This window comes from Bubalus bubalis, chromosome 5 (assembly GCF_019923935.1).
Source record: "Bubalus bubalis isolate 160015118507 breed Murrah chromosome 5, NDDB_SH_1, whole genome shotgun sequence".
Classification (NCBI taxonomy): Eukaryota; Metazoa; Chordata; class Mammalia; order Artiodactyla; family Bovidae; genus Bubalus; species Bubalus bubalis.
Genome location: NC_059161.1, coordinates 88,787,468 through 88,811,033, shown reverse-complemented (window position 1 = coordinate 88,811,033; position 23,566 = coordinate 88,787,468). Strand labels below are relative to the sequence as shown.

The 23,566-nt window shown below is 37.7% G+C and overlaps 1 protein-coding gene across 1 annotated transcript in view; it reads left to right on the top strand.

Annotated features, from left to right (window-relative positions):
• TMEM135 (transmembrane protein 135) overlaps positions 1-23,566 on the top strand; it is a 264,007-nt gene that overhangs the window by 222,478 nt on the left and 17,963 nt on the right. Inside the window, exons 7-8 of the mRNA XM_006069758.4 lie at positions 17,287-17,328; positions 20,028-20,174. Coding sequence (XP_006069820.1) covers positions 17,287-17,328; positions 20,028-20,174 — 189 coding nt within the window. The remainder of the gene's footprint in view (positions 1-17,286; positions 17,329-20,027; positions 20,175-23,566) is intronic.

Sequence of the window (23,566 nt, the reverse complement as noted above, 5' to 3'; positions counted from 1 at the left end):
CAAATCATCTTTAACCTCTCCTTCGTTTTTTGTTTTATTTAAATGAATGGATATTTGAGAAGCCCTTGTCTCCATGTTCAGGCCCCGACAATTTTTCTCCTAAAAAAAGTCTGTAAAGTGTTACTATTACATTGGGTAATTTTATTTCAAACTGAATACAAGACTGTTATTTTCTTCTGTCCTGCTGTGCGATTGTCTTTTGTGTTTTCACTAGACTCTCCCTCCTCTTTAACCTCTTGGAATTTTGCCTCTGGAGTTTGAATCCCCTTCCTATTTTCTGGAAAAAAAAAATGAGATGCAGAACAAGGCATGGCTTGAAGTCAAAAGTAGATTCCTGTATTTAAGTGCTAGCAACCGCTACAGGCTCCACGAGGTCAAAGCCTACCTCTCAGCGACTTGGCTGTTAAGTGACCATATGTTTTAGGAAAGGGCACTGGACCGACTCAAAATGTAGAGTTTTGATGCATTGTTGCCAAAAAATCACTCTGTGTATTAGAAGTTTGCTGGCAGAATACTGAAAACCTAAAATGTAGCTCATACATATAAACTTGTTGGAAGACAAAATACATTTTTCATCCAGTCCCAGTGAGAAAAACCAAGACAGTTTGGATTTTAGTTTTCCTCCCACTTTCCCTACTGCCAGCCTCCACAGGGACCCTAATTATGTGGCACTGAAAAGAAGATTATTTTCTGTATTTTAAATAATATTGTTGCTTTTGACTTAGCAGCATTTCAGTTTACATATGCAAAGGAACATATAAAATTACAAGGGATGTTCACTAATGAAAAATAAAAATGTTAGTCACTCAGTCGTGTCCGACTCTTTGTGACCCAATGAACTATAGCCCACCAGGCTCCTCTGTCCATGGAATTCTCCAGGCAGGAATACTAGAGTGGGTTGCCATGCCCTTCTCCAGGGGATCTTCCCAACCCAGGGATCGAACCTGAGTCTTCTGCATTGCAGACAGATTCTTCACCTTCTGAGCCATCAGGGAAATTGACCCAATGGACACTAGCTATGATGGTATTTAAGCAAAGAATTAATATTTAATTAGAGCTACTTAGATGTGCCTGTACATCAGTTTTGTTCATCTTTGAGAAATAGCATCTATAATCCTAAATACATGTGTGTGTGATCTTGGTAGTATCTTTAATATATTTTTAAGCATTTCTAATGTAGGCTCATTAAATGTTTTACGATGATTTCTTGTTAGACATTAGAACATAGATATATTAAATAGTCTAAAGATATTTTCCTATAAAGTATTGCGTGAGTATGTTCCACCTTTCAAAACTGGTAAAGCAAGAGCATATTGCAGAAAGTCAGCTTATAACAAATATAGATGGTGTGTGCATACAAAGTCACTTCAGTTGTGTCCAGCCCTTTGCAGCCCTATGGACTGTAGCCTGCCGGGCTTCTCTGTCCATGGGTTTCTCCGGGCAGGAATACTGGAGTGGGTTGCCATGCCCTCCTCCGGGGGTCCTTCCCAATCCGGGAATTGAACCTGCATCTCTTATGTCTCCTACATTGGCAGACAGGTTCTTTACCACTGACACTATTTGGGAAGCCCACAGATGGTACTATAAGCAATATGCTCTATTCTTATTTCAACAGAACTCGGTTAATTGCTGTACTTAGTTCAACAGATCTCAGGTAATTTTCACATATAGAAATCATTAGACTAATATAGAAATAGGTGGGCTTCCTTGGGGGCACAGTGGTAAAGAATCTGCCTGCAATGTAGGATTCATAGGAGACACAGATTCAGTTCCTAGGTGGGAAGATCCCCTGGAGGAGGAAATGGGAACCCACTCCAGTATTCTTGCCTGAAAAGCTCATGGGAAAGAAGAGCCCGGTGGGCTGCTGTCCATAGGGTCGCAAAGAGTCAGACACAATTGAGTGACTGGGCACGCACATAGAAATAGATAAGCTATCTGAAGGTAAAAATATAATTTTGAACATTTGAGTATTTAATTTGTCCATTTATATTAGAAGGTACTTTACTTTGGGTAGAATGTTAATTTTATAATATTCTTCCTACTTAAAATCTATAAAGAGATATCTTCAGTAGCCCCTCAAACTGAATGTTTAAACCATTTCATATCAGTTTAGTATTGGTTGAATTATATTTAAATTTGAGAACCCAGAAGCAGGTTGCAACTGTATCAAGTTGGAGCAAATCATAAAAATTTGCAGATAATAGTCTGTATCAGAATTTTTAAGTTTTAAGGAATCTTCAGGATCATTCTATTCTATCTTTTTGTTTTATATTTAGAGAAAGGATGAGAAACCTTAAGTTTCATTTTAAGATCTTGTAACTATTTAGTGAAAGAGCCAGAATTAAAAATGAGATTCTCAGACTGTCTTTGGCCTAATCAATTATGGAGTCTAAAATGGGAGAATACTCACTAGAAGGAAAGGAATTAACCTCTCAGTATATCAGGCCATATTTATCTACTGACCTGTTTGTGGATGACTGATCTTTTCTGTTGGAATTCGTGATAACCTTAAGACCAAAATTCATGATAACCCTAAGAATGTTCTAAGTCATTAACGTTGTTGGCTCTGATAAAGCAAATGGAACATTGGCCAAGTAGGAGTAGCTGTGTTTTCTTTCTCCTGCATTTCAAAATTATCAATGTCACAGGATCGATATCTAAGAAATACTTTCCAGATGGCTTTGTTTTTGTTTACTGAACTGTATTTTACAGTGGAAGCCTTTGAAAGAATATGGGCCTTCCCAATAGTTTTGGATGACCTTTAATTCCTCCCTGTTCCTAGTTTAGGCTGGTTAGAAAGGGTTTTGTTTTGTTTTTAAGATAAGTGTGACTGTTTGCATATAAATCTGTTGTCACATTTTATGTGTATATTCAAAAAACTTGGTTTTTCCAAAAGTTTGATAAAACCTTTTTATTCTCATTTTCTACCTTGGTAGAATTTTACTTATAAAGCTTGAAGGAAAAATCGAACATCTTTTTCTACAGTTTTCAAAAATATCAGGTTATTCCTGTAACCAGTACCCTAATCTTCCTTCCCTGTGCCCAACTCTGCCAAAAAAAGATCCACAGAATTGGAACTACAAGGCTGATAAGGGTCATCAAACTTAAGATTTCTCATGTCATCTTCACAGAAGGGACCTTTGTGAAGGAACCTGTTCATAAAAACTGAGAGCACTTCAAAAACAACAGATTTTTCCTGTAACCTGCAAGAGAAGTTGGAATAAACTGCAGCCCATGGCAGGAAAACTTACGAGTGTCTGAATGTTTGGTGTTAGGAATGGACTGGGGACAAAAGCAGTAACAAGACTGCAGTAACAAGAAAAGCAGTAACAGTAACAAGAGAACTGGATGGGGTGTTAATTACACAAAGGTATATAACTCTTCAATCCAATGTGCCTTATTGGCAGTCTTGGTTTTCAGCATCCTTCTCTGTTCCCAGTAGTAAATAAATTCTGTGACTTTATTAATTGTATGTACACAGAGCAACATCTAGAGCTACATTATGGATGCTGCAATAGAGGTTACTTTCTTTGGCAGAGATAGTCTAGATGAATTCCTGATTGCAAAGCAAGAAATAGAGGGTTTTTTGTTTTTTTTTGTTTTTTTGTTTTTTTTTTTTTTGGCTTTTAACTGGTATTAATTACTTGAATTTTATAGTATCTTAAAGTTTGATACTTTTGAGCCTCATTTAGTTTTGAAAAGAGTCATTTTAAAACCAATTTGTTAATCTGTCAGAATGTATTAAAATGTCTTAAAGTTGATGTGTAATTTAATCTATTATCCTAAAGAGCAGTATAACTTTTTAGATGGCTTTAGTATTAGTTGCTTTCAACAGAATTCAGTTTCTAAGTTGATATTTTAAAAGTTCAAACAAATGCTATTAAGTGAGATTGCAGTTTAAAAATAAACAACGAGATGGGTTTCAATAGTAAGTCATGAAAGCTACACTTGGAATATCTTTGTTAAACACAGATCTGGTCATGTCTTCTGTGATAGCTCAGTTGGTAAAGAATCCATCTGCAATGCAGGAAACCTGGGTTTGATTTCTGGGTCGGGAAGATCCCCTGGAGAAGGGAAAGGCTACCCACTCCAGTATTCTGGCCTGGAGAATTCCATGGACTATATAGTCCATGGGGTCACAAAGAATCAGACACAACTGAGCCACTTTCACTTTTCTGGGACATGGGGCCTTTTGCCTTAGAGGTACAGTTCAAACTCATTTTTTTTTATTATTTTTTATTGAAGGATAATTGCTTTACAGAATTTTGTTGTTTTCTGTCGAACCTCAACATGAAATCAGCCATAGGTATACATTTGTCCCCTCCCTTTTGAACCTCCCGCCCATCTCCCTCGCCATCCCACCCCTCTAGGTTGATACAGAGTCCCTGTCAAACTCATTTTTTAGAATTAATTGATTTGCCTGCACCAGCTCGGTCTTGGTTGTGGCACATGGGATCCTCAGTCTTTGTTGTGGCGTGTGGAATCTTTAGCTGAGACATGCTAATTCTCAGTTGCAGCGTGTGGGATCTGGTTTCCTGACCAGGGATCAGTCCAAGCCCCCTGCATTGGGAGCTTGGAGTCTTAACCACTGGACCACCAGGGAAATCCCTCAAACTCGTTTTTGACACGTTTGGCCTGTGCCAAGTCCTTCTGTACTGCTTGCTTGTCTCCATTTGCCACTCACGTTAAGCCTCTTCAGTCCCAGAACACCTTGTCTAAGTCGCACATGGGTTGTCCCTCTCTGCTCTCTTCCTCCTCTTCTGCCTGCACGTGCCATCTTAAATGGCTCTTCTCTTCTGGGTGGCCTGCCATGGCCAAGCCGGGCTTAGGCAGCCCTGCTTTGTGCTCCTTGGGCACTGGGTGCTTCATGTTAAAGCGCTTCCTGTGATGCAGTAGCCCTTGCCACTTAGCTGTGAGCTCCTGGAGAACACAGACCCTGGCTGTCCCCAGCACTTGACAGCCTATCTGGTACATAGTCGACACAGAGTAAATATTGGTGAAATATTTAACTGCGTGAATGAGTGTGGATAATGCCCCGACCTATGAACTTTATCATCTCACCTCTTTTGTGTGCTCTGTTGCTCGGTCATGTCCGACTCTTTGCCATCCCATGGACTGTAGCCCGCCAGGCTTCTCTGTCCATGGGATTTCCCAGGCAAGAATACTGGAGCAGATTGCCATTTCCTGCTCCAGGGGATCTTCCCGGCCCAAGGATTGAATCTACATCTCTTGCATCTCCTGTAGTGGCAGGCAGACTCTTTACCACTAGCACCCCCTTGGAAACCTCATTTTTTCAGTTGTAATTTCTAGTTCAGTATAAACATGTCTATAGCAGCATTCCCATTCCCGCCTTTTGGACTTGATAGCCTTATATTCCAGTCACTGTTATATTTCATTTGGGTGTTAAAAGATAGCTCCTCGTTCAGAAAAGATTAGAGACTCCTTTTTAGACCCCTGTTTATGCACATTTATGTCTAAGTGTCAATTTGTGCCAAATTATTGGTGAAAAAACAAATAGAATTTTATATTAAGGCTGAACACTGGGAGTTGTTAATATGTAATGGGCTAGCTGATTTTAAACACATTTTTAGATACTAAATATTTATTAAAAGCTTAGAATTGCTGTTCAAAAATGAATCCAAGAAACATGATACCCAATTAGAAATATAATTACTCAAAAGTAGTGTTTTCACATACTACACAGATACAGATTTCTTTCTTTCAACATAAATTATTGAGTGGCCGATATGCTATGCACTGATGTAGGCACTTGGGATATATAACTGAACGATGTGAAATTCCTGAATGCTTTAGTAATTAGAACAAAAAGGAGCTCAGAATGCATATACACATGTTTATGCATATATGTAAAATACTAATTAATATGTTGTAGACAAGCCTGTTTCTGAAATCAGCAACAGATTTTAAGCATTATCATACATAAAGTGAAACATTGAAGTTATTATGTAAAAAACTAAGTGATGCTAGGATTTGGGAGGAAAGGGGGACTGCAAGTCCGCCTTGAATTTCGTTAAATATAGTAAACAAATACAATTGATCTTCAACAGTAATATGCCTGGCGTGTTATGGTAGGCTGTGCTATTGTTTAAAACCCTTTGCTGTCTCTCCCTGGGGATGCATTATACTCACTGACCTGTTAACATCATGCCTGGCCTTAGATTTGCTTTGGCTAATAAAATACGAGTGGAAATGATTTATGTTTACTTTTGAGCAGAAGCTTTGAGTCAGAACACAGTGTCCTATATTCTTTTTTTCTTTGCTTTGACAATTCAGCAGATCTGAATAGATGTTTCTCCATCGCCCTAAGGTCCAAAATAAAGATGACATGTAGTTGAGACTTAGCCAACTCTTGTTTGATAATTAGCATGAGCAAGAAATAACCTTTTGTTGTTCAAACTGTTGAAATTCTACTATTGCAACATAACCTGACCTGATGGTTCTCAAGCTTGAGCATGCGCTAGAATCATGTGGAGGTTTTGTTAAAATACAGAATGTACAGGTTGTTGGACCCCCCTCTTAAGAGTTTCTGAATTCATGAGACCTGCGCTGGGAACCAGCATTTCAGTTTCTAACAAGTTGTTACGATCTGATGCTGATGCTGTTCCAGGTGGTCCACACTTTGAGAATCACTGACCTAACCTTTCCTGATTATGTGGTCTATTAATTTATATTTCTAGATACCTTAATTACACAGTAAATGTTGCAGTTTTGTTGTTGTTATTTAGTCGCTAAGTGGTGTCCCACTCTTTGTGACCCCATTGACCATAGCCTGCCAGCCTCCTCTGTCCATGGGATTCTCCAGGCAAGAATACTGGAGTCGGTTGCCATTCCCTTCTCCAGGGGATCTTCCCAAGCCAGGGCTCGAACATGTGTCTCCTGAGGCTCCTCCATTGGCAGGCAGATTCTTTACCACCAAGCCACCTAGGAAGCCCAAATGCTGTAATAATAAGATGCAAAATATTTCTCAGTATCGTTATTGAAGATGTAAACTCTATAAATTGCTTTTGATTTCTGATATATGGACACACAAAATGCCATATGGAAACATAAATTTTGTAAAATGGAATAGATAACTTTGGAAATTAGTATCATGTTGTTGTTGTTGTTCAGTTGCCCAGTTCTGCTCGACTCTTTGTGATCCCATGGACTGCAGCACGCCAGACCTCCCTGTCCCTCAGTATCTCCCAAAGTTTGCCCAAGTTCATGTCCATTGCATCAGTGATGCCATCCAGCCATCTCATCCTCTGACGCCGTCTTCTCCTTCTGCCCTCAGTCTTTCCCAACATGAGGGACTTTTCCATTGAGTCGTCTGTTCACATCAGATGACAAAAATACTGGAGCTTCATCACCAGTCCTTCCAATGAGTATTCAGTATTTCCCTTAAGAGTGACTAGCTGTCACGTTAGCGAGAGCCAAATAAAACCTGCCAAAAATACACAAAAAGTAAAGGAAGTTTGAGAAAGAGTCATATACAATTGTGGGGAAAATTGTCATTCCTGTTGGACTTGGTAGCAATCCTCTTAAACAAGGAGGGTGGTTGAAGAATGGATTGCATGTGGAAGGACCAGGGTAACCAAGATGAGAGAGGTGAGAGAGTGTGAAATGTATCTGAAAGTAACTGCTAATACAGTTTGCTACTGAGAGACAGATAAAGGAGAAGTAATCTCATGAATGTCTTTCAGAAGTCCCATTTCTTATTTGGTGTATGATAGAAAACACAACTTCATTCCAGGCCTGTTTTTTGTACTCATGTATGAAATTGAGGTGCTTTTGGAATTCAAGTTGCTAACAGTGGCAGATTTAATACTGATTGCGATTGTCCTCAAAGTTTTGGAGAGAGTTATGTAAAAAATCACTCTTGTGAAGAGGGAGGTAGATAAGAGAAGGCAGTAAAGAGTCCTAAACAAAGTCAGGCCAATCACGTTTCACTGGGAGGATTTTGGTTCCTTGCTATCCATGCTCTTCTGTCCCTTATAAAGTCTTTGCATGATTTTAGTTGGAGGAATATTGCTCTCTCCTTCCATTCAGGTGATTTGTGATTTGTCTCCTACAGCCCAGGGTCCCTCATCTTCCCTGTGGTATTTCTTCTCCCCAGTAGGCACAGAGAGTGAGTTATTGGGATATAAACAGATGTCCTTGTGTGTGATGCTGTCTAGACCAGAATCTGTCTGGGGGCAGATCATTTAATCTCCCCAGGCCTTGGTTTCTTAATCTTACAGTTTAACTCTCTTAGGTTACTTTAGTTCCAGTATTTCATTTTTCTAGTACCATTTAGAGTCTAGCAAGATTCCAGTATTTTAACTTGCCTAATTTTTGTCATACATAACACATGTCCATCATCTTTGAGATGAATGAAGTAAGCTGGAGTTTTTAAATGAAGGCTTTTCTTTTAGAGTTTGGTACTCTGTAGTCCTCAGATAATCACAAAACTGTAGTTTTCCAAAAGCTTCCAAAATAGTATTTTTGTTCCATTATTCAAAGATACATATCTCATTTTAGATGTGAACTTTGATATTAAATAAGCATAACTTCATGAAAAAGTATAGCCTAAATAGCTGCTCATTTTGTTTAGTATGCAATCCAGTTGCTGTATTATTTTAATGACATAGATACTAATGTACATTTGAAAGTAAATTAATGTTGATTCAGAGATCCTATATCATTGAAAACCTTTGTTTTAATCTTTTTCCCAACCATTATAGGAGGGGGAAAAAAATGAAAATACTTGGCAGTCTTAAGGTCTTTAAAAAATAGTTTGGTTCAGTATTGTGGTTAGAATTTTTATTTAATGTAAATAATTTTTGTCCATAACAATGCTGTGATTTTAAGAAACTTGATAAGTTTTTCTTGGATTTATGTAAAACACAATTTTGCTACTAAATTTGGTTTTTGCCTATTGTTAATTTGGCGAGTGTAAACATGTGCCATTTCCTTAGGAACTGCAAACAATTTAGGTCAATGGAAGTAAAATCTGCTTCTTTTACATGTATTTTAAAGTTTGACTTGCTGACTCAGTACTCAGTGGATGTATTGTTGTTGTTTAGTCATGTCTGATTTTTTGTCACCCCATGGACTGCAGCACGCCAGACATCCCTGTCCTTCACCATCTTCCGGAGCTTGCTCAAACTCATGTGCATCGCGTGGGTGATGCCATCCAAGCATCTCATCCTCTGTCGTCCCCTTCTCCTCCTGCCCTCAGTCTTTCCCAGCATCAGGGTCTTTTTCAGTGAGTCAGCTCTTCCCATCAGGTGGCCAGAGTATTGGAGCTTCAACTTCAGCATCAGTCCTTCCGATGAATATTCAGGGTTGATTTCCTTTAGAATAGACTGGTTTGATCTCCTTGCAGTCCAAGGGACATGAGTTTGAGCAAACTCCAGGAGATACCGAAGGACAGGGAAACCTGGAGTGCTGCAGTCCATGGGGTCGCACAGAGTTGGACAGGATTGAAATGAACAGCAACAAGTATTGTTATTACTAGTTCATTTTGAGAGGGAGATTCATCCTAATTAACATTTCTTTTAGAAACAGTCTGAAGGTGATTCTTGGTTTCTTAGCAATTGAAGAGGGCTTGGAGCATGACCTTCCTTAGTTTAGATTTTAAAGCAAAAACAGTTCCAGCCTCTCCAAGTTTAAGGAGAAATATGATTCTATTGGAGTTGTTACTGTAATTTTGAATCCAAATGTTTCCAATTTATATTCAAGACATACTAGAAAAAAGTACACAATAATCATCTGGGGACTTACAATCACACTTGATTACCCATAACTGCTGCCTTGCTTCACCAGCTTTCCTTAGGTTATTGAGAACAAAGCTAAGCACCAGTGTTCCATTCTATGTGAAATAAATGTACTGTAAAACATTTGCCAAAATCAAAAATAATATTTTTAATGCAGTGGGGAAAATCACTTTTAAAGAAAACAGTTAAAAATTGTTTGGAAGGTCTATGATGTGTTCACGAACAAACAAAATAATCTTCCACAAATTTCTTCATCTGTTGCTGTTCCAACTTAAGATTTTTGTGTATGAGCTTTCTTAAAGTAGGACTGTAATATCTGTTATTTTGTTTTCTCATATTAAGTGCCGTACACTGGCTAAAACCAAACTCTCTGAGTCTGTTTTATTCTTGAAATAATAGTAGACCTAAGAGGAAAAAACCTGTTGTGTATATTTAAGCAAAGTAGTGTATTTTAATTGCATATCCAAGGTTCCGAGTAGTAAATTGAAATGATTGATTTAACCTGTTTGAGTGTACATATGTAATTAGAACACTGAAGATTTTTTAAAAACAAAGCTAAAATAAAATCTTTAAATTAATCCCATCTCAATTTTTCTGTTATTCTTATGATAAACAGATATCAATCAAAATCTATAGTTGTTGATCCAGTTTCAGTTCCTAAATTATAGTTTCAGTTCAGTTCAGTCGCTCAGTCATGTTCAACTCTTTGCGCCCCCATGGAGTGCAGCAGACAGTCCTGTCCATCACCTCCCTGTCCATGACCAACTCCCGGAGTTTACTCAAACTCATGTCCATTGAGTCGGTGATGCCATCCAACCATCCTGTCCTCTGTCGTCTCCTCCTCCTGCTTTCAATCTTTCCCAGCATCACGGTCTTTTCCAATGAGTCAGTTCTTCGCATCAGTCCTTCCAATGAACACCCAGGACTGATCTCCTTTAGGATGGACTGGTTGGATCTCCTTGCAGTCCACAGGACTCTTGAGAGTCTTCTCCAGCACCACAGTTCAAAAGCATCAATTCTTCTGTGCTTAGCTTTCTTTACAGTCCAACCCTCACACCATACATGACCACTGGAAAAACCATAGCCTTGACTAGATGGACCTTTGTTGGCAAAGTAATGTCTCTGCTTTTTTAATATGCTGTCTAGGTTGGTCATAGCTTTTCTTCCAAGGAGCAAGTGTCTTTTAATTTCATGGCTGCAGTCACCATCTGCAGTGATTTTGGAGGCCCCCAAAATAGTTGGTCACTGTTTCCATTGTTTTCCCATCTATTTGCCACGAGGTGATGGGACCAGATGCCATGATCTTAGTTTTCTGAATGTTGAATTTTTTTTCACTCTCCTCTTTCACTTTCAGCTTAGGATGGGCATATTGGGACATAATCCCATCATATGTGAAAGAAGAGCCCTGCTGCTTTTCTCAAATCAAACAATTTAAGGAGAGAAAATGCAGGACTAAAAAAATTTGAAGCTGAACTCATAAAGTAGAAACAAAGTAATCAAGCTCTTAGCACTGTTGATACAAGAAATTATGTCAGAACTTTTAGTTAAGATTATTTTCATTTATTTGACAAAGATACATATAACTTTGCAGGTGCCTTTTTTAATGATATGAGATAGTATATAATTTATCTTTGCATTACTCAAATGATCTGCAGCACAGTGTCTTCTGTATGTTAGATGCCTGGTAAATGTTGAGTGAATAAAAAGAGATGCTATGATGTTTAACCAATATGTGAGTTTCCTTCTAACCAGTTCAATGAGTAAAAAAAGGACAAAAGAACTCTGACATGATACTTACTCAGTGTTTCTTTTTTGTCATTGTAGTCCCCTAGATATCCATGTTCTTTGGGATCATAATTTCAGAAAATTCTACCTGCATCATTTGTTTTAGTTATTAATTTTTTGCCTTCTAGCAAAACTTTTATAGCAGTCTTAATTAGTGAAGTTGACTGACTTTCACATTCTCTGCCAAGGTGTTGGTGAAATAGAGACGAATAACTTTCACAGTGTTTAATCTGTTCCTAAATGTTCAGATACTGATGTTTTTAATTAAACAAACTATACAAATAATATATAAATGTATACTTATAGAAAATTTAAATGATATATGAATATAGAGAGTAAAAAGTTATATTCTTTCTTCATGTCTTTTAACCCATGTCCTGGAGGAGGAAATGGCAACCCACTCCAGTATTCTTGCATGGAAAAAAGTCCCATGGACAGCAGAGCCTGGCAGGCTACAGTCCATGGGGTCGCAAAGCGTTGGACACAACTGAGCGACTAAACATGCACTTCAGTAGGTAGCCTGCTAGTAACTGTTTGGGGTGTATGCTTTTGACTCGATGGACGTGAGTCTCAGTGAACTCCAGGAGTTGGTGATGGACAGGGAGGCCTGGCGTGCTGTGATTCATGGGGTCGCAAAGAGTCGGACACAACTGAGCGACTGATCTGATCTGATCTGATGCTTTTGATCACTTTCTATAACATTCTATATGTATACAAAACCAGCATTTTATGTTTTATCATTGATAATATTTTAGCACTGATGCTTAATATATCAAAAATGTAACCTTCTATCATTGAGATTATAGAATTACTTCTTTTACTTAACAATATTTCTTACAGGTCTTTCTATAGCATATATATATTTATGGTGGTAGTTTGTCTTGTAATCTTACAGTTAAAAAAAGAGAAGGTGTCTTTCAACCTTTTCAGGAGTAAGTTCTGTGTGTAAATTTTATAAGCAATAAGCAAATGTAATAATATTAGTAGCAGCCAGTAATCTCAAAATAAATTCAGGGATTTGTACGTATGTTTTATTTCTTTTTAATTCTTGACGGCAAAATCACTATTTATAAATGATTTGGATAATTCATTTATTTTCCATCATTATTATTTTAAATAATAATAGTAGCAGTAAATAAGATGGTAATAAGTGATAAAACTTCCGAATTGGAAATCATTTAAGGAGCCGTTATGGCAGTCATTTACTTCCAGCCCTCTTTCCGAAGGTGGCAAGATGGAGCCCTCAGTGATTTAGGTTGACAGGCAAATTATGACTAGTTTCTGTTCCATTGCATCATGCAGTGCTTTAGAAATATTTAAGAGGAGATTTATAAAAGTGTATCTTTTATGTCTATTATATGTAACCAAATAAATGAAAGCTGACTAGAAAAAAAATTGTAGGAGTCAAAATAGTTCTCATTGTTTTCAGGTTACTAGAAAGCACATAATAAAACAGCACATTTACATTCTATGTTGGTGCCAAATGTTAGGGTGTTCCAAGGGATTTTATGACTGTGTGGAATAATAGGAACATGAGTATCGCCTATCACTAAAAGTCTCATGTTAGTGATATTTACTTGGGGGAACTTAATGCAGTTTAACTAAAATTTTTTCAGAAGTAATATTTTGCATGCCTATGAATTTGTTTTTAAAGGAAAATGTGCAACAAAATGTTTGTGAAATCACATCCGAGCTAGAAATTCTTCCCCAAATGGTTTACTAGTGACCTCTGCTGGTACAATGTTGTAATGAAGTATATTTCGTATCTCAAAAAAATGTATCCCAGGTATCATGAGACATTTCCAGTATCATTGAAGTAATTTCATGGAAATTAAGAATGAAATAAAGAATCTTTCTGGGCAGAGCTGTTTTTTTTTTACCAACACTTGCATTTCTAATAGAAAAAAATTGTCTTTTTGGATTCCCTCCTATTAATATTTGACCAAAAGTAGTATTCTAATAACAATAACATCAAACTTCTTAATTCTTTCTTATATATAGTATGCAATTCCAACCTGACCCTCTATGATTAGTTGTTTATCAGCTAAGTTGTTTGATATAATGCTGCAAATTCTTTTCCCCTCTTTGTCTCCTGGCTTTGTTTTATTTCGTAGGTAGCACAGAACCTTGCAATTGTAGAGATTTAGTAACTGTAGATTCAGTTATTTATGCCATTTGCACAAACGTTAATAGGAGAATTTGTGTATACATGAGTTAAATGCATTCTTTTTATGCCCACTCAAAAAATGAAAAAATTTAGAATGACTTTGTATTATTAGAGAATGGTTTTATTAGCGAAATGAATTTTTGTTTTTCTTTTCTGAAAGAGATTTTCTGCATACAAGTTATGGAGGAATAAAAAATGCTCATTTTCTTATTTTCTGTATTGACACTTAATTCCTAGATGAGACCTCTCCCTCGAACTCAAATCTGCATACCCAGCTGCTTGCTTCCCTAACATTCCCATTTACAGCTCACATGCATCTCAAACTTAACACATCTGAAACAGAACTTTGATTTTTCTCTTCAAAACCTGTTTCTCTAATAGTCTTCCTCATGTCAGTAAGTGGATATTTTATCCTTCCATTTGCTCAAACCAAAAATATTTTAATAATTTGTAAATTCTCTATCATACCCCACATTCATTTAAACCATCTAGAAATTCTGCCCACTCTGTCTTGAAATGCATTCAGACACATTCCTGTCCACGTCTGCCACCGCAGCCTGGTCCAGCCGCAGGCACCGTTCTCCTCCTAATTAGGCCCTGTGATTTTTTCTACCCTTGCCCTCCTGTAGTCTGTTTTCCAACCAGCAGCCAGTCTATTATCTTAGAATTTAAGACAGCTCTTTTTACTCCTCTGCGGAGAACCTGCCCGAGTCCTTACCACGCCTGCCGTCCCTGCAGGAACTGCAAACCACTCGCCCCCTCATTTCCTACCACTGATACCCGGACCTCGTCTCCAACTGCTGCTTCGCTCCAGCTTAACCCCTGTCTGTTCTCCTTACACACCATGTAGAGTCCTCGTCCTTCAAACTGAAATGCCCTTCCCTCAATTCAGTAAGGTTTCTGATCAAATTACCAAACTCCACCTCCTCAGAGAGGCCCTTCCTGGCCACAGTTCTCCGGCAAGAATACTGGAGTGGGCAGCCATTCCCTCTTCCAGGGGATCTTCTAGGGATCGAACCCAGGTCTCCTGCCTTGCAGGCGGATTCTTTACCTTCTGAGCCACCAGGGAAGCCTGCTTCCTGACCACACTAGGTTAAAAACAAATACAAAAGGCCCAGGCTGATACTGTTTCTCCCCTTTTCCTGCTTTGCTTTTTGCCATAGTAGTTATCACCACATGACATACTTAGCTTTTTAAATCCTCTCTCTTCCCCCATCTAAAATGTCAGTGGTAGGAAAGCAGAGACCCTGTATTGTCCACTGTTACATCCTTAAAACCTAAAGCAGAGCTTGCACATAGTAGGCACTGCATAGTAGCATTTGTGGAATAAATCAACCGGCCTTAGTATCTGAATGAAGAATGTGATTTGATTTACATTATAATAACCAGATCCATCTCATAGTGAGGTGCCTGTTAATGGGATCTCTTTTGTATAAATCTTTATGTTTATATCATACTTTTTACATTTAACACAGATTTCTATAGTGTTTCATAGTTAGGTTAGGGCTCAGATGATACTTTTTATGTCAGAATGCAGGCCAGTATTGCTGTTTTAAACATTCTTTTTCTGCGAATAATTACTTTTTTGTCCTTTTGACATAGACATCTGACCCTCAATTACATTAAGAGACCTTATACACATGAATGGAAAGAAGAATAGCCCCTTTTGAATCCACGCTAAGACTTTATCAATATGAAGTGCTTCCCACAGGGTTCTGCTGAAAGAACCAAACTTCCATCATAATGAAATTGCAAATTCATTTGTGGATGCCCTTTTATATTTGAAAGCTACTTTTTGATGTTTGGTCTGCAGTTAGATTTATTGTTTAAGGTCACAAATAATGCAATCCTGACTAGACCAAGTTGTCAGAATCCTTTATTTAGCATTGCGCAAAGACAAATGGCTATCCTTTAACAATAACATACCAACACCAAAATTTGTTCCCAGTTGTACATAATCTTTTAATCAATCTGTTGCTCTCTGTTTTCCAGTCAATAGACTCCCAGCCTACCCCCTCACCACCCCATCTATCTAGAAATTACTCAATTATGGGTTTTAAATTACTGAGAAACACTTTCTTCAGATGAAAACAGATAACTGGAAGAATTTTAATGCTGTAATTTTCCCCTGCACGTTTTTAGCTTAACATATGAATTATTTTGCCTTTACCCTCATTCTGAACAGGGTAGATGCTTATGTACTATGTTAGCTAAATTCTCTGGTCACATTCTTACTGTTAACATGACCACAAAGTGGATTATAGTACTTAATTGAATTCTTAATTCTTTAAAACATCTCAGTGCACATGGATTAAGTTTTTTCCCTGAGATTCTATGTCCTCCAATAAAAATGTATATTTAAAAATTTCAAGACAGATTTCTTATATTTTTGTTCATTTCCTTTGTGACCTTTCATATAAAAGGCATACAGATAGAATTGCCCAGTTAGATTTAAGGCTATGCTTTTCGTCTGCGAATACCCAGTGTCTAATAGAGTAATGATACTCTATTATGTTAGAGTATCATTATATGACCAATCTGTAGTTTCTCCAAAGAATTTTAATACCAGAAACACAAAGATTCTCTGGTAACTTGAGGACACCTGCAGTGGAGCAGACCGTTAAGACCAGCGTATAGTGAGGCCCCTAGTTTAAAACCTTGTTTCAATACTTTTTGCCAATGAGAGAATCTTCCCTTCTCCCCCGCCTTTAATTGCCATGTAGCTTGGGTCTTCCCCAATTAAAAGGAATACATTGTTTTAGGAAGAGGTGTAAGAGAAAACCGTGACTTTTAAGTCAGATGAATTCTGACTACTTTTTATTTTGTGACCTCTGGGACATTGCCGCATGTGGGGGGCCTCTGCGCAGCTGTGACATAGAGATACACCTGTTTATAGAATTATGATATAATTGAGTGAGACAGCACATGTAAAGGGCTGCAGACAGTGTCCAGCAGTGGTAAACGCTCTGATATTTGCAGTCTTCTCTCTGTGCTCTTCTCCTCCACCCGCGTTCCTCATGCTGCGTTATCTGTTCCGATTGGGCTTACTCAGAAGTTAAAACTGTTGAACTAAACGTGAAACCTTTTTGTACCTGCCAACTGTACATTGCTCTGCATTCACTGCATTAATAAGTAAAGAGGAGTCAGGACCCTGGTTGACCTGTATATAAAACACACCCAGTGGGTGTATGTGGCCTTTTTCTTCACAACAAATTGCTCCCCCAGGATTGGGTAGAATGAAAAATACTCCACTCGCAGCCTTCCTTTTAAATCCACATGGATCCCACAGAAAACTCCATTTAAATCTCACTTCAGCCTACAAATTCGAGAATTGAGCTTTGAATTGTGTTAGTATGACGTGGGGAGGCGTTATCATTTTAATCATTTTGTGTTAGGTGGCCTGCTTTACTGTTCGTTGTTTGTTTGACCATTTGTACTGCTCAGATCACTGTCCTAAAAGAACTTCACCTTAACAGAAAATCATTTTCAGGAAAAATTTTAATAGCTATTTAATACTGCTGCTTTATATTTCAAAATAAGTTACCATTTTATTATTGTAAATTTTTATTGTTTTAGGTGCAAAGATGGTTTGAAAGGATTTACATTCTCTGCACTTAGGTAAGTTGCATCTTTTATATACTTTTATGGTTAGAGAATTTATGTTAGCTTTTTTTTTAAATGTAATGTCATTGTACATAATTATTTATTTATGACTCTACTTTTAAGTTGCAAGTAATTTTAAAAGTTACAAAAGTGGCTTTGTGGTCATTTCACTAACAGAGTAATTTATTAATTTTCCTCCTAAAAATAAATCAGTCAGTCAATCACTATTTGGGGGGCCTATTGTGTGCCTTATACTATAGGGTGTTAAAGAAGATTATAAGAACTCTCTGTTTAAAGAGCTTGGAAAGACAAAGCTACACGTGAACAGTTACTGGAAAACTAAGTCCTTAATTGTGTGGCACCAGATTATGGGCTTCGTTAGGGCAGGACTCATGCGTTATCAAACACGTTTTGGATTATAAGCTTCACTAGAGTCACTGGCCTCTTCTTTTTACCTGGTAGTTCATCTCTTATCACAGTAATTGACACATAGTCGATACTGTAAAGATGTTGGTTAGCATTGAATTTTATAGTTCATCAAGCATTTTCACATACATTAGGAAATTAAACTTTTATAATATTGAATGGAATATTTTGGTTGTGGAAATTCTTTGGTAACAATAACTGAATCATAACACACAGCAGTAATTTCTTTGTGTCATATGTTTCATTAAAGATCATGAAACTTATTAGAAAATATCTTTTTATTGTTGTTGCACTGGCTATATAGAATTCTTTGTTAAACTGAAAGTTGGTAACAAAATCAAAAGTTGATTTTCCTAGAAGAAAACTTTACCTTATCCCTGAAACTTTCCTTAGACTCTGGAATTCTTGCAATAACTCACAATGTGCCTAATATTTGTATGTGTTTTCTTCAAATCTGCTTATAATGAAGGATTGACTTGGACTATTTGCACTTAACATTTTCTCTGTATTATAGGAACATATTCTGGAATGGTGGTTATTAACTCTTGCTAGTTCTGTCAGATAATAGTGGAAGTTATGGGAATAGAAAGAGTCAAGGACAGAACCATGAGAGAAAAGCCAATGCAGAAATCTGAAAATAGACTTCTGAAAGTAGACTAAGCCTGATTCCTCATAGTTTAAAGCATAGTTAGTGTACAAAGCCTGAAGACTAAGAATCCAGGCATTAGAGTCAAATTATTGCAAGTTCAAATAATCGCAGTTATTTCTGGCTGTAACAGGATGCCTTTTTCATGTTAACTAAGTCATGGAAATTATGGTACCTACTTCATAGTGTTGCTGTGAGGGTTAAATGATATATTTGTAAAGTACTCAGCACTGTGTCTGTCATATAGTCATAAATGCTCAGATTACATACTATATTCATTCACTGTGTATTAACTAAGTATTACATGCCCGGCACTATGCCAGGCACTGGATGTAATAGTAAAGAAGGGGTTCCCTGAGCTGTGAGAGCACAGAGAAAGGAGGCTTGCAGCAGGGGCAACGCCTCCAAGGAAGTGAGCTCTACTTTGAATGGTCAGTCCTGGCCAAAATAGCGACAGTGTTATGAAAGGTATGAGAGATTACATTGTATCTGTTTTAGCACAGTTTTGTCTTCTTAAATAGCAGCAGTACAGATCCTAAACTCTCCATTCACACTTTACCAAGCAGTTACCAAAGGAGGCACAGCTGCCCCCTGGTGGCAAACAGTCTCATTGCATGCTCCTTTGATAAACTAGATGTTTTAAGTTTGTCTTAAGGAGATGGGTTTCCCTTGTTGATAGGAACCATTTTCTTAAACCTAAGAATATTTAAATTTGTCATAACCCACATATTCCAGAATTTTAGTGTAGTGTTACCGATCTCCTGTTTAACTCTATTTTGTGATGTTTTCTGAAAGTTCAGCAGGCACAGTTGACTAAGGAAAGCTTAGTTATTCTTTGTAAGAGCAGCAGCTCTTTTGGTGATGGTACAAAGAGCAGAGATGAAAACTCCAATAAAGGATACTATGAGTGATATCTAACGGTTGGTAGTGTTTTATTTGTACTGTATTTGGAAAAATATAATCCAGTTCTCATGAGACAAGAATGATGTCTTCTCCTAGATATTAGATTTTCCCAAGAGAAATAAGTAGATTAGAATAACATCAAATTTAAGATTTTCTAATGAAATAATGTGGGGAAGACATAGAACCTTAACACTTTCTGTTTCTCGTTACTTCCCTCTGTTTCTCGTGTGTGTATAGATGACCATCCACTGTATTGTAGCTGTTTTGTGACTCACAGTGACATTAGATATAAACTTAGAGTAAAAGATGAGAAATGCATTCAGTTTTAGCTGTCAATACATTTTAGAGAAAAAAAAATTTGTCATTAATTAGTAGATCCAAGTTAATAGTTCATCTGCTTTTCTGTTTGAAAAAACTTTAAGGTGCATAATGCCTTAAAACAGGCTGTGACCTAAGTTAAAAGGTGCTTCATCCAAGTGCCATGCTGTATTCACTTGGTTAATTTGATTTTTAGATGCCGCATTTGTTAAATAGCTGTTAACAGTTTCTGAATATTCAGATTTCAAAAGTCTATTTTTTTAAAGGATGATTAGATTTTATATAAGTTGCAGAAAATATTATTTCAAATGATAAGGTTCTGTTCACAGTGTATTTGTATATAAACAAAATCAGTTTATTTTCTCATTGATTTTTTTTTTTTAAGGTGAAAAAATGCCTCTCATTGTGTTCTTTTCTTTAGGTTCATTGTTGGGAAGGAAGAAATTCCCACACATTCTTATTCACCAGAGGCAGCCTATGCAAAAGTGGAACAAAAGACTGAGAAACATGAGGAAAAACCAAGAGGAATGAATATAATTGCTCTAGTCAGGAAGCTTGTGGATTCAGTGTGAGTTCTTTATCTTGATATTTTAGCACATTTTGTCACTGTTTTACATGATATTTTTGCCATGCCAAAGTTTTCTTTTTGTTTTCAAGTAATGAATTTTTTTTATACCAGAAAATGTGCATAGAGTCTTATAAAAAGGCACAGGATAGCGAGAGAGTGTATTTATTATTTCTGGCAGGACTATAGACCATTATATGCCTTTAAAATAGATTTACATGCAATTGAAATCCTTTCCTATTTCAAACTAAGCAGAGTTGCAGGAGGCTGGAATAGGGAACTTTAGGAAACAGATTAATATTTGCTATGAACAAAGCTAGTGGAGGTGATGGAATTCCAGTTGAGCTATTTCAAATCCTACAAAATGATGCTGTGAAAATGCTACACTCAGTATGCCAGCAAATTTGGAAAACTCAGCAGTGGCCACAGGACTGGAAAAGGTCAGTTTTCATTCTAATCCCAAAGAAAGGCAATGTCAAAGAATGTTCAAACTACTGCACAATTGCACTCATCTTACACCATAGCAAAATAATGCTCAAAATTCTCCAAACCAGGCTTCAACAGTACATGAACCGTGAACTTCCAGATGTTCAATCTTTATTTAGAAAAGGCAGAGGAACCATAGATCAAATTGCCAACATCCGCTGGATCATCAAAAAAGCAAGAGAGTTCCGGAAAAACATCTACTTTTGCTTTACTGACTATGCTAAAGTCTTACTGTGTGGATCACAACAAACTGTGGAAAATTCTTCAAGAGATGGGAATACAGATCACCTGACCTGTCTCCTGAGAAATCTGTATGCAGGTCAAGAAGGAACAGTTAGAACTGAACATGGAACAACAGACTGGTTCCAGATCAGGAAAGGAGTACGTCAAGGCTATATATTGTCACCCTGCTTATTTAACTTATGTGCAGAGTACATCATGTGAAATGCTGGGCTGGATGAAGCACAAGATGGAATCAGGATTGCTCTGAGAAATATCAATAAACTCATATATGCAGATGACACCACCCTTATGGCAGAAAGCAAAGAAGAACTGATGAAAGTGAAAGAGGAGAGTGAAAAAGTTGGTTTAAAACTCAACATTCAGAAAACCAAGATTATGGCATCCGGTCCAGTCTCTTAATGGCAAATAGATGAGGAAACAGTGGAAACAATGATAGACTTTATTTTTCTGGGCTCCAAAATCACTGCAGATGGTGACTGCAGCCATGAAATTAAAAGACACTTGCTCCATGGAAGAAAAGCTGTGACCAACCTAGACAGCTTATTAAAAAGCAGAGACATTACTTTGCCAACAAAGGTCCGTCTAGTCAAAGCTATGGTTTTTCCAGTAGTCACGTGTGGATGTGAGAGTTGGACTATAAAGAAAGCTGAGGACTGAAGAATTGATGCTTTTGAACTGTGGTGTTGCAGAAGACGCTTGAAAGTCCCTTGGTCTGCAAGGAGATCCAACCAGTCCATTCTAAAGGAGATCAGTCCTGAATATTCATTGGAAGGACTGATGCTGAACCTGAAATTCTAATACTTTGGCCAGCTGATGTGAAGAACTAACTCATCTGCCAAAGACCCTGATGCTGGGAAAGATTGAGGGCATGAGGAGAAAGGGACAACAGAGGATGAGGTGGTTGGATGGCATCACTGACTCAATGGACATAAGTTTGAGTAAACTCTAGGAGTTGGTAATGGACAGCGAAGCCTGGTATGGTGCAGCCCTTGGGGTCACAAAGAGTCTGACACAACTGAGTGACTGAACTAAATCGAATGTGCCAAGTGTGGAAAGGAAAAGGAAAAGTTCTGAAAGATGCAGGCAGATGTAGGAATAATGAGGAACAAACCTTAGGTAAAAGATATGTTGCAAGAGTGGAACTTTTTAGAGCTTTGGAAATAAAATAAATATTTATACATTATACAAAGAAATGTATATTTCATACAAATATAGTTCAGTTACATTTCAAATATTTAAGGTATTTTAGAAAATACATTTAATGGTTTAAAATTGGAATTTCACCCAATAAAAGTAATCTTGTAGTGATATTTTAGACAGTGTAGAATGAGGAGGCAATATAGAAAGTTAGGGGATCAGTTACAGGACGCGGATGCCCTTTAAGAAATCTGAAGACCGGTGTTTGACTCATTTTGCCCCTCTTGGCCTTGGGACTTTAAACAAGTGATTTAATCACTCTGTACTCCAGAGTCCTCACCAGTTAGCTGGGGGCTAATAACCTCTATTAAGGAGTATTGCGTGCATTAAATGGAATAACATAAGACTTTCTTCACATGCAGGAGCACAGAGTGGGTACTTAGAATTTTTATTGAACGTAAAGACTTTGTCTCCATTTTAGCATACACAGCAGAAGAAGGTAATAGCAAAGAAAGGGATAGTAGACAGCAGGAATAATTGTGGTAGTGAACTTAATTGTGATAGGGAACCCTGTTAATGGGAAGCACATCAACAAGAGTCACAGGGGAATGCAGAGAATGTGTGATGTGGGTGGACAATGCTTTGGCTATCAGAGCTGATCCAGTCATGGCAGAACTTGTCAGGGCAGCCTCAGTGAGTCTGTTGGTGTGAATGCAGGTGCGAGATAGAGGCAAAGCAGATCATATAGGAGATGGGTGGTGCAGCACGTGGGAAGCCGTTTTAATGGAAGGCTAGGAAAGAATGGATGAGAGTGTGGGTGCTATCGGAATGTTAGTTCACTAACAAAGAGAGTTGAACAGTCTCTCTGGAGTGCTGGTGGCCATGCTGAGAGATGCCTTTGAAGAGGACACTTAGACGTGTCCACAAACTTAGAAGTTTGGAGAGTGATGGTTTACGTAAGGCAGCCCTTCTCTGATTCACCCCTTTTCAGGCGCCTCGCTTTAATCACTCAGCAGCTTGGCGAGACCAGATACGTCTTATCATTCTAATGACAAAAGGAACAGACTTCTGCTGTTGCTCTTGACTCGGAGAGGCTGCCTGTGCGCTCCAGCTGCAGTGCAGCATTGGATTTCGGAGAAGGTCTTGATAGTCGGTTTGCAAATGGAATTAGAGAGCCAGAATATCACTCTACAAGTTGTCGTTATAAACAAGAAAGAGTTAATGTGTTCCAACCATGAAGATAATTAGTTAACTGTGGTCTGAAAGAGTTATAAAGACTGCTTATTTTGGGACATGAACTCATTTAAAGAGAGAGAGAGGGAAAGTTAAGGCCACATTAGGTATTCTACTTATTCTTTATGCCTCAAGTGAATAAATATCCTGAAATCGACATACCAAGTAACTAAAATAAGTGTCTTGAACAGTAGTCTTCCCAGCAGAAATGTTTATTAAACACCAGAGGACTAATTGGTTTACAATTAAATCGCAAATAACTTACTTTGAATTCTCACATGATCTATTTCTATATT